This window comes from Vicugna pacos, chromosome 8 (genome assembly GCF_048564905.1).
Source record: "Vicugna pacos chromosome 8, VicPac4, whole genome shotgun sequence".
Classification (NCBI taxonomy): domain Eukaryota; kingdom Metazoa; phylum Chordata; class Mammalia; order Artiodactyla; family Camelidae; genus Vicugna; species Vicugna pacos.
The window spans coordinates 70544615-70561341 of NC_132994.1; the positions used below are offsets into that span (position 1 = coordinate 70544615).

The 16727-nt window shown below is 44.0% G+C and overlaps 1 protein-coding gene across 2 annotated transcripts in view; it reads left to right on the forward strand.

The window, feature by feature from the left end:
• Positions 1 to 13724, forward strand: part of SNX9 (sorting nexin 9) — a 94112-nt gene extending 80388 nt beyond the window's left edge. For both annotated transcript variants that reach the window (XM_072966103.1, XM_072966104.1), the window contains 6 exons: positions 1290 to 1367; positions 5754 to 5830; positions 6885 to 6974; positions 8799 to 8913; positions 10907 to 10998; positions 12218 to 13724. In XM_072966103.1, the coding sequence (XP_072822204.1) occupies positions 1290 to 1367; positions 5754 to 5830; positions 6885 to 6974; positions 8799 to 8913; positions 10907 to 10998; positions 12218 to 12265 (500 nt within the window). In that variant the 3' untranslated portion in view covers positions 12266 to 13724. The remainder of the gene's footprint in view (positions 1 to 1289; positions 1368 to 5753; positions 5831 to 6884; positions 6975 to 8798; positions 8914 to 10906; positions 10999 to 12217) is intronic.
• The last annotated feature ends 3003 nt before the right edge of the window (positions 13725 to 16727 follow it).

Here is a 16727-nt window from a genome sequence, read left to right on the forward strand (position 1 = left end):
CACAGAGAATAACACATAGGCAAAAAAGGGGGTGACACCTCTCTAAGAAATAAATGAAGTAATTTAATTTTTAAAATTAATTTTAACTGTAAACTCATCTGTTTCCTTTTTTTTAAGAAAATTTTAAATGAATGCAAATCTTACAGTAAAATCTAAGGATATCATAAAAATCTCAGATTTTGGTTTCTTTTAAAACATTAAATCCCTTATGTCTAAACATCTGGTTAACTCCATGACCTGTATAATTCATAAGCCAAATTTATGAAATAGTAATAGCTTTAGGCTGCTGTCTTTTGCCAGGAAAGGAGGTTGAAGTGCTTTCTTTAGAATTTGATTCAGGCATAATTTCTTTTCTCCCATAAAAGAGTTTTTTTAAATTCCTAATCTGTGAAGTGATACATCTAGTACACAGTCCGCATGGTGAAGCACACGGCAAGTGTTTTTAACCCCCGGTATAGAGGCAAAAACTGACTTACAAAAGGGTAAACAATTCATTAAAATTAAGTAAGCTAATATAGTTTGAATTCGTGTTTCCTGATTACTGCAGCTTACAGACTACATGTCAAATTTCTCTGGCCTCAATTTTTTTTAAGAAACATTTGAATCATTTTTCTTTTTTAATACTGCACTATCATCAGATGCTAATAAGTAATGGTTTCTTTGGAAAGACAACAGATGTTTTTAAGGGGATTATATACAGGTGCAAAGATAGTAGCCTAAGATCCAGAGACTTCTATAGGAAGTTCTCCAGAGCGATCCTGGAAGCCTAGAATTTTAGCACTAGAAGGAGCCTTAGAGGTGATTTAATTAATCTTATTTTTATAGATGAGAAAGCTAAAATCCCTCATCCCTGGTCCTGTGAGGTCCCACTGTCATGTTTTTCTCCACACCTCATTGCTTTTGATTTTGTTTTGCAAATAATCATTCATTCATACATAGCAGACTGGGAAAAGCAAAGTATTAGGAATCACAAGTGCCAAATATACCATTTATTAGCTATGTGACCCTCTAATTCCATTCAGTGAATGAGAATGTGGGAGGTGGTTATGGTGGTCTTCATGGTAACAGCATCACCATTAACTAAACAACTGATTAGTTAAAATTTTTTTAAATAATTGAAACAGTTTTTAAAAACAATAATTTTGCATCATTATTTTATTAAATAATATAGACTATTTTGAATCACTTTAAATTTTTTTATTATAAAAGTAATCAGTTTTAGAAAACAGTTGAATCGTTTCATTTTGCTTACCCGACTAGTTAATAATTTATTCCTTTTTCTCTTCCAGCATTACCCAAGGAATATCAGAAGATAGGAAAGGCCTTGCAGAGTTTAGCAACAGTCTTCAGTTCTAGTGGTTATCAAGGTACATCTTTATTTATTTATTCCTGGGCCTCAAGTGTCTAATCCACACCAACTGGCCTCCCCAGGCTCTTACAAACAGTCACTGTGGTTAAGTGCCCTTATCAGTGATGCTTAAACTGGTTCCACTGCTCCACTCAGGACTTCTGCAGCCTCACGTTACTACTTCTGAGAAAAGTGGAGGGTTATTATAATTTGTATTTTCTTGCCAACTTCTTTGCCTTTGTTGTGCTCAGATATGGCTCTTGTGATTTAGTAAAACAAGCGGCTGTGGTATGTGACACTCTGACCTCGCTTTCATCTCTCTGCCAAACTCTGAAGTCAAGTCCGACTGCCAAAGCCAGATCTTACCAAGGTCATGAGTAGCAAGCTCCTGCTGCCTTACGTCTCTGCATGACTGATAATTGTTCTCAGTTTATCCCACATTGTGTATCTTTCTTGTGGTATTTTGAGTTCATGTGCATATACATTGACAACACTTGTAGGAACAAGTTAGCTGTTTTCTTTCATATTTTGGGTTCTGTTTTCTTAATGTGGCCTATGGAACAGTAGGAAGTAAAAGTATTTTTTCAGGTGAGTGGCATCTATTAAATTTGAGGGTGTCCTGTCACTTACAGAAATGACAGAGTTGGCACTTTCCCCGTGGTGTTTATCCTGGTACCCAGGAAGGTAGGTCTTTGGATGTCAATGTGTCAATGAGTGTTTTCAGGAACAAGAAATTAGTCTCTTACCAAAATAGAAGATTTGGGGCTCCCATCTATGAGTATTTCTTGTTGGCCAGGCTGAATTGTGTCCTAGAATCAGAACGTTTGGTCTGGGCAGGAGCTTTAAGGATTCATTAGTTTGGCCCCCTCATTTTCGAGGTGAGGGACCAAGGCCTGGAAAGATAAGTGGTTGCCGGAGGAGCCAACCAAGATGGGAACCACAGCCATCGCTTCGGTACTGGTGTCTAGGAGCCCTTTCATCTGTGTGGTTCTGTGGCACTTGACAGGATGAGCTTGTGTTCTGGAGACGCTGGAAAAACACCTAGTTGGTTCCAGTTGTGTCCTTACAAGTCAGAACTCCCCTGAATCCACGCCTTCCCCTAAACCTCACCTGAGGCCCCTGTTCTCCAGCCCTGCCCTCACTTCCCACCATCACCCCTTAGTCCGCAGGTGGGGAACCAGCTCTGCATTCGGCTCCCCCAGGTTCCGGTTCCTCACACCAGCGTGTCCAGGAGGTGCTTAGTGGGGTCCCCCTTGTCCCAGCAAAGTTCCTCTGTCTGTGGGAGGCTCCCTCGTCCACCCACCCAGCGTCCCGAAACTCAGCAGCTTATCTTGGGTGCAGGGCTCACCCCTCTCTGGATGTAGTTCACTTGGATGTCTTCTTCCCTGCAGTGCCTCATGACTTTAAGGACAAGTATGACTTTTTAGTTGATTTGGTGTTTTCTTATTTTGGTGAGAGTGACAGTCTCTTGCAGTCATCCACATCCTAACCAGACATGGAACCTCTCCAAGATTAGGTGTTTAAGCCTAACAATGATCCTTCCAGCAATTCAGAGTTTGTCCCTAGATTATAATACATGTACCCAGATTTGAGGTCTCTTGTCACCTGAAGTCATATATAAAACCTAGGAAGTATTCAGAGCTAGATCATAGAATTTTTAAATAGCAATCCACTTGTTCTTCTGGTCAATGAGACAAAGGTATTACACACTAGTCCCTAAATACAGCATTCTTAATGGAGGCTACAGGTAGTTGAACCACACATCTTGGAAAGGGGGGAAGAGAAGACACTTGGTAATCTGGGAAATGAATCCTAAAGAAGTTCTTTGGTGACTTTATACTGTAAATAAATCTTCTCATATATTACTCATTCTTTAAATTTTAGTAGAATCCACTTACCTTCAAAATGGTCAGGTCCTCCCCAGAGTTTCATCGTCTATAAACGTTTAGCCTAAAGCAACATAGAAGAAAGGAAAGGTAATGATGTGGAGAAAGGAGGAACAGAAAGTGATGCAGGCAGCAGTGGGCATGAAGCCCTGCAGTGTAACAGGCATCCTGGATGGAAGGTGGCAGTAGGAGATGGCCCTTAAGATGCTGTGTCATCTGCAAACTGCCCGTCCATTTAACCCCCTCAGAACCACGCCTCAGAGAAGCAAATTGCCACCTATTGCTTCCTCAGTATTTTCTGTGCATATAATGATTAGTCAATACATTATCAAATATTCATATTGCAAATAGCACCTTTTCAGGGATTAAAAGGACTCAGTCTAACACATGTTTTGTGTTGAATATCATTCATCTTACTAAAGATCTTGTTTTTAAGAAACATTCAAGGGGAGGCTATAGCTCAGTGGTAGAGCACACGCTTAGCATGCATGAGGTCCTGGGTTCAATCCCCAGCGCCTCCATTAAAATAAATAAACCTAAGTAACCCCCCCAAAAATAAATAAGATTTTTTTTAAAAAAAAGAACCATTCAAGACCCCCATCAACTAGCTTCCCCCATTTCAAGGAAATGAAGGTCAGCTGCACTGAGCGCTGTGTCTCCACGTCTTCCCTTGCTCAGACATGCTGGTATCTTGGGCAGCGCTGTACTCTTCAGTCTTGCAATACTGCAGATGATTTCAATTCCTAAGGACATTCAGCTTTATTAAATATGACTTGCCATGCTCCCTCTGATAGCACATACACCAACGCTCCAACACTACTGAGATGATTATGATTAGCATGGCCCCTGCACAAATCCAAGACGCTTTCCTTATTCTTACAGATTACCGTGGAAATATAATTGATAAAAATATTCAAGTATTTACCTGTAGGGAAGGATAGGAGCAGATATAGAAACTAGACTTCTGATAATATCTTGATTTATAGATTTGACTTTAGAACCATGTGAATGTTTCATGTAATTATTTGAAAACCAGTTAAATCACAGTGTAAAACAAGTATCTCTAGAAAGTAAAAGCAAAATAAAACAAATGACTGAGATCAAGATGAAGGCATAACCATACAGAGAGGAATTACTTCAAATCAACAGTATTTTGACTGTCGCTAGGAGCAGATGCCTTAAGGTCAGAAGAACTTAAAAATTTTTAAAGTTGTCTTCAGTAACCATATAGTTAGCAACGTGCAATGTTTAGAATGTAATTCTAAAACTGTTTCACATATTGTAGAGTAAAGCAAATAAGTAATTATGCTACTGTTATTAGGAACCAAGGTTTTTTTTAAATAAGAGGGATAAGCATAAAAATCAGAAGTCTTAAAATATATTAAGAAAAGCACTAAAATCCTAAATTTGAATTGAAAATATCAAGTTGAGTTCATTATGCTTTTTTCTCTTTCTAAAAAAATACAGTTTGCCTTGCTCTGTTCACTGAAAAGGCTAGAAACAATTATCCAAGCCAGTAGCAAGAAGCACCCCTCACACTGCCCACCTGGCAGTTTTTAGACATTATGTTCCACTGAGATGAACCAGAGCGCCCAGCCAGAGAACTCAGGTGCCGACGTGAAGAGCCTTCTGCTGGCCAGTGAAGAGAAAATTTGAGCATTAGTGAAAGTAGCAGTTGCCGTGCTATGAAGTATATCAGATACATTTAAATCCAGAGTTGCGGTGATACTTTTTTAAAAAGTTACTCTCTGTTGCCTTTGGAGGATGGTAGAGGATCAACTCATTATTCTGAAAATTAAAGCGAAAGATGCAGTTAACCTGCTTTTCCTGTTCCTGTACCTCAAGGTAACCAAAAAGTTGATAAAGGAAAGTTTCTCTTTATAGAAGCACTTCGGCTAGTAAAGAAGTGAGAGCAGGCGAGTAGCACCATTTGGCAAACCTGTACTAAAAGTAAAAGATCCAGGCAGTGCAGGGAATGGGGCTGTGTGACCCCCGCAGAGGCTTCGTCAGCAAAACCCAGACTGGTACCAAGGCAAACGACCTGGTTTCTTCCACACCCACAAAAAGAAATTCGCAAGAAAAACAGAATAGAGAAGAGAGAACTTACGGATGCAGGAAACAAACCGGCTCCACGCCATGTGGACGGTCTTCACATTCTGATTCAAGCAGCCAGCGTGATTGGAGACAACAGACAGCTGCACACTGGCTGGCTCATTTGTATCAGGAATGACTCTTTTCTTAGGTGTGAGATTGGTATTTTTAGTTTTTAAAGAGTCCATATCTTTTAGGTAAAATGTATGGGTGAAATGTTAAGTGAGTGGTGAAGGGAGCAGTAGGGAGCCGGCGGCATAGGTGAAAAGGGGCTGGTCACGAGCTGTCATTGGGCAGTCAGGTGATGGACGGTAGATGGGGACTCTGCACTGTTCTGTAGTTTTTAAAGTTGGAAATTTTCTATAATTAAACTTTAAAATAAATGAAAAGGAACTTACAACCACTTTTGTAACTGTAATGATTTTCAGGTGAAACAGATCTCAATGATGCAATAACCGAAGCAGGAAAGACTTACGAAGAAATTGCCAGTCTTGTGGCAGAACAGGTATTAACAGAACCACACAGTTCCAGTTAAGAGTTTATGCTACCTAATCCACATACTCAATTTAAAACCTGTTTTAAGACACACTTTCCAAGTGGATATTCTCTTCTTACCTATCTTTGTTAGTTATACTTGGTAATAGTGTTTCTTAGGTTAAGCTAAAGTGATGGATAAATTCCTCATCAAGACATTTAAATACCTTCCAGTGTCGATGGCCCATTCTTAGCCATCGGGGGATGAGAACTTAGAGGAAAGAGCTTTGCTCAAGTCCTCCTTTGGACTCTTAGCCTGTCCGACCCTTGGTTTCCTGGTCTGGTAAATGGTGATGGCAGCACCTTTGTAAGGATCTCAGATTCCCACAGCTAAAGAAGAGAAAGCAGCTGGTCAGTTCCCAGCATGGAGCAGTCCTCGTTACAGCTACGTGGCTTTTACTGGCGTCTTTAATGGCCCGATTTCGATTATTTTCACAGATAACAGATAAATTTCCTTAAGGGGACTAACCATCTAAGTTATTTCAAATCCCTAAAATTAAATAATCTTGTTTCATGTGATTCTTGAAATATGTGTGTGCATGTACTTTCATGTGGTTATTACTCTCCTGACACTTGTGAAAAATTAATTTTTAGAATTGTGCACACCATAACCATTAAAAATTACAGTCCAGACAAATGGAAAAATTTTAAGTTGCCACTTACAATGATTAGTAGATTTTTAATGTTTTTTATTCTCTGCTAAAATTTAGACATTAAATTTATCTTGCTTGTATGTAAACATGCAGTATTAACTAGCTTTTTTTCTAAGTGTTATATTTTGGGCCACCTCAAAATAGGTGATTTTACCAACCAACCTAAAAATTACCTGTTTTATCATTTTCTTCAAAACCTACGATGAGAATAGTCCTGGAGATTGTTCTCTTCCAGGAAGACTAGGCTTGACTCTCAGTGACTTAATGTAGCGCCCGGTGGAGTTGGCTGATACGATCCTCAGATAGAAGTCTTCTCCTCCTTGGTTGTCTGAATTCCTCTGCCAGTGGTAACCAGTCTGTGTCTTATTACAGCCAAAGAAAGATCTCCACTTCCTGATGGAATGTAATCATGAATATAAAGGTTTCCTTGGCTGCTTCCCTGACATTATTGGCGCTCACAAGGTAACTTGATCGTGGAAGTTCACAGAAGACATCAGGGTGAATCGGGACCCAGGTGCACGAGCCTCACGTTTCAGTGCACCCCTCCCCGCCCCCATCAGGAGCTGCTTTCTGGGATCAGCTGGAACTGCTTGGGGTGTTTCAGTAGTGAGGTCCCATCGCGCCATGTTGAGATATATGGGTAGTTTTTTAGTTTCTTTTATTCTATAGAAAGATTATTTTGAGAGAACTGAAAGTATGAAAATTATTCCTTCATGGGTATCCTCAGGTCAGGCATCAGACGTGGTAATAACGGCGTTTGGTATCGAGACAGCGTCAGCGAGACCCTGCGCCCTGCTTGGGCGGGTCCTCAGAGAAATAAGATGTTCTGTCCCTGAGCCTGACGGGGGGGGGGGGGTGTTCCGAATTAAAGTTAAAATGGTCAATATCGGTTTTATGTGTTTATGTTAATAAAAAGAAAACCATATAATTCCCATCATAAAGGGTTTTTTTAAACTAAATAAAAGATTAGTTTGGGGTGTCCTCACATTTTGATTCAGGTTAATTTTTCTCTCTCTTTCAAAATCTGTGTGTTACCTCAGAACCGTGGGTATTTTTATCAACTGCAGTACTGTGGGATATGGTGATGTACTTGGATTTATTAAGAGAATCTCTACAGAGAGCTGATCTGTGCTCCTAACAGTCCCGGCGGGTGGGCATTTTAGCATTTGGCTTTATAACTGGAGTATCACAAACGGGTAGCACAGGTAACCAAGCTTTGTGCAGCTTCAGATAACTTAGTGTGGAACTCAGCACATCATCTTTACCCACTCATTTGTTCATGGACACTTGGGTTGTTTCTAGGTCTTGGCTGTTGTGAATAGTGCCGCAGTGACCGTGGGAGTGCAGGTGGCGCTTTGAGACAGTGATTTTGTCTTCTTTGGGTGTGTACCCAGCAGTGGAATTGCTGGGAGAGTAGATCTTACAAATTCTCATCACAAGAAAAAAAAAAGTTTGTTACTCTATGAGGTGATGGATGTTAAAAAACTTAACCATAGTAATCATTTTGTAATATGTGCACATGTCAAATTCATTCTGTTGTATACCTTGAACTAATATAATGTTTTTGTCAGTTATATCTCAGGAAAACTGGGGGAGAAAATAAATAAAATTAAAATTAAAATTTCGGAAGAAACCTCAGAACAGTTAACTTGTTGTAGGAGTTTATGCCTGCAGTTAGAGTTCTAGGTGTGGAGCATGATTTATACATGAATATAGGATTTTTCTTTCCAGACAGCTCCAGTGAGCGGTGTGATGATACTGGTGTGGGACATGGTTACAACTTTTACAGCTGTTTCCATCTAAGTATTAATTCAAGATTAACTCAGTGCTTCTTACAGAAATTATAGTGAAGCTTATGATCAGCACACTTAGGCACCAGCTGATGGAACCCTCTACAGCAGGGGACACAGCACCTGTGCCACGTGCTCGGCTGTCCCTGATCGGATGACTTCCTAACCCTAGTGCCTGTGTTCCTGTCATGTCCTGCTCTTATCCTGCCAGTGGCTTATAAATAGCACAGAAATAGAGCGCCGTTTAGTCTTCTGCTTTGTTGCGGCCTGTAGATTTTAGCTTAGTTATGTTTTGCAAGAATAGCAACCTTTTTGTTTCCCAGTGACTTACAGGAAGTTACATTTAGATGCTGCCCTTATGTCCTTTTTTTGAGGGGACATTTTCCTATTCAGTAGCAAGTCAATGATGCGATATGTTAGCTTCGTTATATTTTAAACTAATGGCTAATCCTTTTAGATTTGTTTCGTTAATACCCCTGCATTTTATATTTCACAGGGAGCAATAGAAAAAGTGAAAGAGAGTGATAAACTGGTCGCAACTAGTAAGATCACCCCCCAGGACAAACAGAACATGGTGAAACGCGTTGGCACCATGTCTTACGCGTTACAAGGTAAGACAAAGGTTCGTGTGTACCTAGTGGAGGTATTTCCCTCAGCAAATTTTCCGTTTTCCTTGCTGAAGAGAAATTCAAATGTGAACAGCAGTTAAATTACTTAGACCCGATTTAAAATATTTTCATAAGCCTCTTGTTTACAAGATCCCAGTGTTAATGAGAAGCTGTACTTACTTTTCCACACATTTACCTGACATAGCACCTTGATTAAAGCTGTACGTTTTATTATTTCTTAGAGACCTTGAGGGTTCCTTTTATAATCTTTAATATCAGCCCCTAACGCAACCCTCTGTTACATTCCAGAGTTCAGCTTTTAACGGTATGTAACCTCCGGGCCCTGAGACCACAGAATGTGAAGGGAGCTTGTACATAGCATTTTTGGCATAGTTAGCCTGTTAGTAAAGAGAAGATAGTATTTTTTTGAGTGTTTTCCAGCAGATAGAAGCAGTGAATGGATTTTTCCTGTTTTGGTGGATGGAAAAGACAGACATGGGCAGAGTGGGGAGCAGAAGGCTGTTCTAGTGTGAACAGAAGTGCACAGAGCGTGATACCAGATGATGTCACTGGCCTCTGGGAATAAAACACACTTGCAGGTTATTGGGGGAAAAGTTTGGTGATTGTGGAGGCCCTCAGAAGCCAGCAGAAGAGTCTAAACTTGCCGTGGGCATTAAGAAGCCATTAAAAAGTTTTGAGGGAAAAAACAAAACAAACAAAAAAACATTGCTTGAGGGAGAGGGTTTGCTAGTGACAGGGGGAGGGCGGGGGGCAGGGGGCACGTTACGGGCCAGTGTTAGTCAGACAGCCCAGCCGGACACGTGGCTCCTGTCGTCTGAGATTCTAAGGCCTCAGAGAAGATGGAGTGCCAGGGAGAGAACAAAACATGTTTGCGGGCTTTTCCATGGACCAGCCATCAGGACCCGGGAAGTAGTGGGGGAAAGAGAAAATGTGTGAACCATTTCCAGAACTAGGGCAACTCGGAGCAGAAACAGGGAAGCCTTGATTGAAGCTTTGGGCTTTGAAGGGTTTCACAAGGGGAAGCTGGTTTTAAACTTGTGTTTGAGGTTATTCAGGTAGATAGAAGCTTTGTATGACTTCTGATAACAACATAAAACTCAGAACAACGAGCTTTTTGTAGGAATTTATGCCCGCAGTTGGCTTTGTAGTGCGGAGTATGGGGGACAGACAGGTGGCGAGGTGATAAGGAACCCCGGTGAGGATGGCCTCTCCAGAGTTGGTCACAGGTGGAGGGGGTACTGAGAGAATTTTGAGGAGGTTTATTTGCTGAGTCAGTATATTCAGCAAACATGAAGGATGGGCGTCTGACCCTCTGCCTGCCAAGAGGCTGAGTTCTGGCAGCCCTGGTTCTCAGCGGCACGAAGCTTCACTCAGAAGAAGGCCTTCCGGCGGGGAGGATATAGCTCAGAGGTAGAGCACGCGCTTTACATGCGTGAGGTCCTGAGGTCTTGGGTTCGAGCCCCAGTACCTCCATTAAATAAGCAAATAAACAAAAACCTAGTTGTCCCCCTCCTAAGAAAAGAAGGGCTTCCGTCCTCCACCCAGCCTTTCAAAGGGGCCTCAAGAAACCTGCCTGGGCAGTCCCTGTGCAGGAGGGGACGGGCAGGGCCCAGTGGGCACCTGGCTAGGTCCACCGTAAACAGGCTTGACATTCTGAACTGCAGTCCCCGGTAGGGAACGGGCCAAGTCGGTTTCCTGCTCAAACAGCGGGCCCTTTCAGCGGGCCCGTTCGGGTGACGGCGTTGGGCTTTGTAGTGTATAGCGTGCAAATCAGCAGTGCTCATCCATCCACCGGAAATGCTGTCAGCCTTTAACTGTTCACGTGGTTTTTCTAGCCTCTTGATAACATTTTGTCAGAAACTGGCACAGGCCAACCAGATCAAATCTGGTTGGTGATTAATCATAACCGAGCAGAGACCAGGTGCTGCCGTGTGAAGTCTTGGGGGAACTGACGGATGTCTTGGTTTGGTTGTAGCTGAGATGAATCACTTTCATAGTAACCGGATCTATGACTACAACAGCGTCATCCGCCTGTACCTGGAGCAGCAGGCGCGGTTCTACGAGACGGTGAGTCCCGCTGCCAGGCCTCCCCGCCTCCGGGAGAGCAGGAGTCCGTGTGAAGTTGATCTGCTTGTAGTTTTTAATCTTAGCTAATAAACCAAAGGAAGCTAAATGTTGAGTAAGGTTTTGGGGTTTTTTTTTTTTGTTGTTTTAACCTCTTTTAATCATATCTGCCTTTTCCTTTTGAATAACTGTGGGTTAAAAAGGGGTTGGTGTTTTTTTAAGGAGTGTTGGATGCCAGTTGTGAGGCCCCAAGAAGCCCTCATTGTGTGGTCCCTTCCCCTCCCTCCAGCCCCTCCGTGCACCGGGAACACTGTGAATGAGATGAGGTCACCCCGTCCCTGCAGGCTCTCGGCCGGGGAGGGAGCCTGGCACTGCCCGGACAGCACAGGCCGGCTTTGTTCGTGATGAGGTTTTTGCAGTGTAGCAAAGGAGGAAACGGAAAGGAGAGGGAGAGAAAAACCTTACTATTTTCAGTCAGTTCAGTTTGGTACCTCTGCTGAGCAATTTTGTTGTTTACCAGAGTGTATGGAAAATAAAGATCTAGCATGTAAATGGAAACTGAGACATCTGAAGACAAGTTCTGTCACTTTATAATTGACCATGTGTTGGCTGCCATGTTTCTTACTAGTTTCCCACTGTTTCCACGGTGTCACCTCATGTACATTCAGGGATGAGGATAGGCGAGCCCCAGACTGACATCCACGCCCGTGTCCCTTTGGGTGGACCTGCAGCAGGTGCCTGTCCAGCAGTCAGTTCTTGGAAGAGCTGTGACTGATGGGCTCGGTGCATATTGTCAGTCGTGTGTCAGAAACAGCTGGTTTCGGGGCCGGGTTGAAGGTGCATCCTGTTTCCTCACTGTGTGGCAGTAGCGGGTTCTGGAGTTCACAATTGTCTGGGAAAGCAGGAGATTCCAGGCAAGCACAGAGACCCGGCCCCCCCGGCAGACTGGAGGACAGGTGCATGGCCTTGAGGTGCTGCTACACGGAGAGGCAGCCGCCGGGCATGGGAAGAAGCAGGGCTTCCTGCAGCCCCTCCCGGGGCTTGGGGAGGTAGGTCTCTCCAGCTGCATGGAAGCTGGGGTTGTGCTGGGAGAGACTAGAGGCATAGACCGGTTAAAGTATTTGATGTTTTGTAATGCTTAACTCACAGGAGACGGAAATAACAGAGTGCTATGAAGTCGTGGTGGGAGTGACGTCTCACAGTTGTTTCGTTCTTTCACCAGATTGCCGAAAAGCTGAGGCAGGCCCTCGGCCGCTTCCCGGTGATGTAGAAAGAATGGAACGTGAAGAAAACTCCGAAGTGCTTCTCTCTGACTTGCGGCAGCGCAACTTTATTTTTCTCCCCCATCAACTAAAAAAAGAAAGAGTGAAAGAAAGAAAACCAAAAAGAAGTAGAATGGGAAAAAACTGCATTTCCTTAATTAACCAGCCTAAACGCATTGATTATTTAGAGCTAGTCTTTTGTTCATTTCCACATCCATTATTTAAACCAGTGGAAGTTGTCTATTTTTGGAAAGTACTTAAAGATAACAGAATTTTGAATGGAAAATTCTGGATTTTCCCCACTGATACTTTACATAAAATTGTCATTTATGAGTCACGCACAGTCTTCCAGTTCCTGCCCAACGTCAGATAATTGCTAATTGCTTTCTTAAAAATAAGAAATAGGCCAGAATAAAAAATATATATGTTTGTATATTTTTATAACTTTTTTCAGCCCTTTGGGGTTCCTGCCTATTTAGGAGAAAATCTCAATGCCTTTCACTGATGTATTTATGACACAAGTACTTACGTTTTCAGGAGAGCAGGAGCAGAGCGGGGCCCCCGGGCTGCGTCACCTCATGTGCCTGTGCATGGGCGGCACGTGTGCCTTCAGAGGACAGGCTTGCAGAAGCCCATGGTCGGACCCCCTTGCCCCGCGCCTCTCCCCCTTCCCGGGAGAAGGCCTGAGCGCTCTGAGGACACACACTCCTCCCAAGCTCTCCACTCGCTTTTAAGTCTTGAGCGGTTCAGACATAATGAGAAACGCCGGGGAAAGTGTGATTTGCCACTTGATTGGGATTGCAGAGTCGCGGGCCAGTGGGTATTGTCTGGAAAGACAAAGCACAGGTTAGCAAACCTCTCCCGTCCCCACCAAATGGAGAAGTTTAGGGACAGTAAGGGTGGCAGCTGCAGAATGTGGGGTAATCCCCGAGCCGTATGTTTGAGGAAAAGTGTAGGGTGCTGTTCCTCCCGACTGCATCCTAAACTTCAGCCAGAATTTTTTTCATCACTGGTACTTCACTTAACAGCATAAGGTGAACAGGATCTTTGCAAAACCGTCAGCTTTAAATCTGAGACTCAGACACGGTCTTATTCCGCAGACAACACGCCGGCCTCCACAGCTGCCTTACTGCATCCATCACCTCCCACTGCTTTCATTTTCCTGACCTAGTAGTTTTAGAAAATGGAAATTTTGGGCCAGCACAAATAAAGTGAAACCAAAAAATAAGTAGAAGAGGAAATCAAATGAATATGAGAACTTCTTGTTCTTCAATATCACGGGTTTTTGTTAATGTTTTATAAGTAATTTTCCCTACTTGATTTTTCTTTTATAAAATCTCATAGAACAGTGTTTATGATACAGCCATTTAATATATGTACAAATTGTAAAGAATATGTATAAATGTTTTACACAAATGTAAGAGCATGTAGAAGCCAACATATAAATAAATTGTTTTTAAAAATGTACAGTAAATTCTCAAGCACTTTTTCAAAACATTTTTTAGTGTTTTTGTGTGTTTTTTTTTAATGGGTAATTGTTTCTTATTGCCAGCTGCTGAAAGAGTTCAGGTAATGAGTTTTTCCCCAAAACTTATTTCTCGTGACATGAGATAATGATTCTGATCCCTTAAATTAGAGTAATCCATCCTGGAAGCGTGTTATGATCACCTGGACGGCTGTAAGAAACAAACAGTAATGCTGATGCCAGTGCGGTAGGGCTCTCTAGAGAATCAACCTGCGGAGGTCAGGGATGGGGGCGGGTGTTCATTCCTTAAGTGACGTTTATACCTCCTGCTTTCCCATAACTTACTTCTGTGGTGTCAAAATCTTACACTTCAGCAGGCACCTCAGGTGGTCGTGGTTCTTCACCTAGTGGGATGACTCGAACCTGCACCCCTGAGGAGCCTGGGCTGTTGGTGTTCCTGCCCAGACCTGGGTTGTTGTTTTCCACTGACCTTAATCCCAGGGCCTGGTAATACTGAGAGATGCCCTAAGGGACCTCCTTAGGTGTACTCCTCCCTACCCCAGCGTGGAGTAGAGTCCAGTTCCCCGTGGTGGTCAGGGTCAGCCACCCCAGCCAGCACAGGAACCCCCTTCTTTGCCTGTTGATTCTGAGGCACAAGGAGCCCAAAGTGGCGGGGTGGCAGAGTGGCAGTGTTAACTTCCAGTTCCGTGAGATCATTGCTGTGTCTCGGGGTGGAAGCCTTCCTCCCTGTGGAACTAAGACCTCTAGGCCAGCAGAGCACAAGATCACAGGGACAGGAGTCGGTATTTTGCTAGTCACTGTGGGTAATAGTGAGGGGCACCATGCCCACTTCCCCCTCTTGACTCCTGGACCTGAGGGTCCGGCTCTGGGAGAATCAACACCACATATTAGACGCTAACTTGGAGCATATGCAGCATCCAGGGAGCCCCGCCCCAGCCTGCAAGGTATCACCACTTAGCTGGCGCTGTCACTGAGTCTTCTAAAGGCCATTCCACCATTCCATCAAACCAGCTGCTCAGGATGGTGGGGAACGTGGTAAGAGCAGTGAATTTCATGACTGTGGGCCCATTGCCACAGCTCTTCTGCTGTGAAGTGAGTTCCTTGATCAGGAGCAATGTGTGGAATAGCTTGACTGTAGATACGGTGTTCGGTAAATCCATGGATGGTAGTTTTGACAAGAGCATTGGGTGCAGGGAAAGCAAATCCATACCCAGAGTAAGTGTCTATTGCAGTCAGGACAAAATGCTGCCCCCTTCACGATGGAAGTGGTCCCGTGTCATCAGCCTGCCACCAGGTAGCTGGCTGATGGCCCTAGGGTATGGTGCAACGTGGGGCTCAGTGTTGGTCTCTGCTGCTGGCAGGTTGGGCAGCTCAGCGGTGGTCGTAGCCAGGTCGGCCCTGCTTAGTGAGGTCCATGTTGTCCACTCCACGTATCACCTCCACCCCGCCACCATTTCCCCTTCGTTCATGAACCATTGGGCGGTGATGGGTGGCTGGGGAAAGAGGTTGACTGGTGCCCACAGAATAGGTCATTCTCTCCACTTGATGATTAAGATCCTCTGCTGCTGACGTCGCTCTGTGGTGAGTGTTCACATGGGACACAAACAGCTTCACTGTTTTGCCCATTCATAGAGGTCGGTCCATGTACCTCTTCCCCAGATTTCTTTGTCACCAATTTTCCAATCATGTTCCTTCTAAGTAACTGACCATCAAGCTAACCACTGACCACAGCCCAAGAACTGGTAAATAATCGCACTTCCGGCCATTTCTCCCTTTAATCAAAGCGAACGGTAGGTGCACTGCTCAAAGTTCTGCCCACTGGGAGGATGTCCCTCCGCCATGTCCTGGAGGGGTGTCCCGGGAAGGGCTGTAGTGCTGCAGCTGTCCACTTGGGGGCGGTGTCTGCATATCGTGCAGAGCCATCTGTAACCCAGGCCCAGTCTGCTCTTCCTCTGCCAGCTTACCGTGGGGAGCTCCCCGTGAGGCCACGGGTGCAGGCTGGGACGAGAAGGCAGTGGAGCAGGAGTGGGGACCTGACATTTGGGCCACTTCCTCGTGTAACGTGAGCCTTCAGGGCCTGCTCCAGCCGGATCACATATGTACCGCTTCCACGTGATGACAGAGCGCTGCTCTGCATGCCTCACTTGGTGGCTGATGGGTCACCCAGTTCATGACGGCAGCTCAGATCACGGGGTGACTTGTTGGTCATGGGTACGCGTTCAGCCTCTCCCGAGGCCTGGTAGCAGGCCAAGAGCTGTTTCTCGAAAGGAGAGTAGTTGTCTGTGGAGGGCGGCAGGCTTTGCTCCAAACCCTAAGGGCCTGCCCTGAGATCCACCTGTGGGGTCAGGCAGCACCCCTTTCTGCCATTGATGCTTCAGGCACCACTGGATCTGCTGGACCATGTGACCTGAGCGGCGGAGCAGCTCCTGCGGCAGCCTGACCTGTGAGTTGCCTTCTCTTGTTTGGGCCTCACTCAAAATATCTGGGCCCCCAGCCTAGGCAAGTTGACACATAAAATCCACCACATATGGTATCCACCTCCCATATATCCTGATTTAATTGGTCTGGTCTGAGGATGGGGCCAGGAAAATGGAAAAGGATTCTAAGAAAAGGAGATGACTTGGGATACTCAAAACAATGTCAGCTGACAGTGAGCCTGGAAAAGTAAGGGGAGTTTGACAGAAAGTGAAGATTTATCTGTTGGATGTTGATATTTGAAAGATTCTCATCAAGTGGCAAAATTTTAGTGACCTCGTGTATATTTCATTCTCTATGAGTTCAGACACATCAGGTGGTTCTTAAATATGTTGATATTTTGATTTTTATTGTATCAACCTTTAGGTATTACAGAAGAGCTTTAATTATAGAACATAATTTTTTTAAATCTTGACAACGTAAAAACAGTAGATAAGTACCTGGAGAGGAGAGGTAAAGGCCTGGTGGAGGAAAAGGTCAGTCTACTTGTCAAGCATGTGACACCAGTT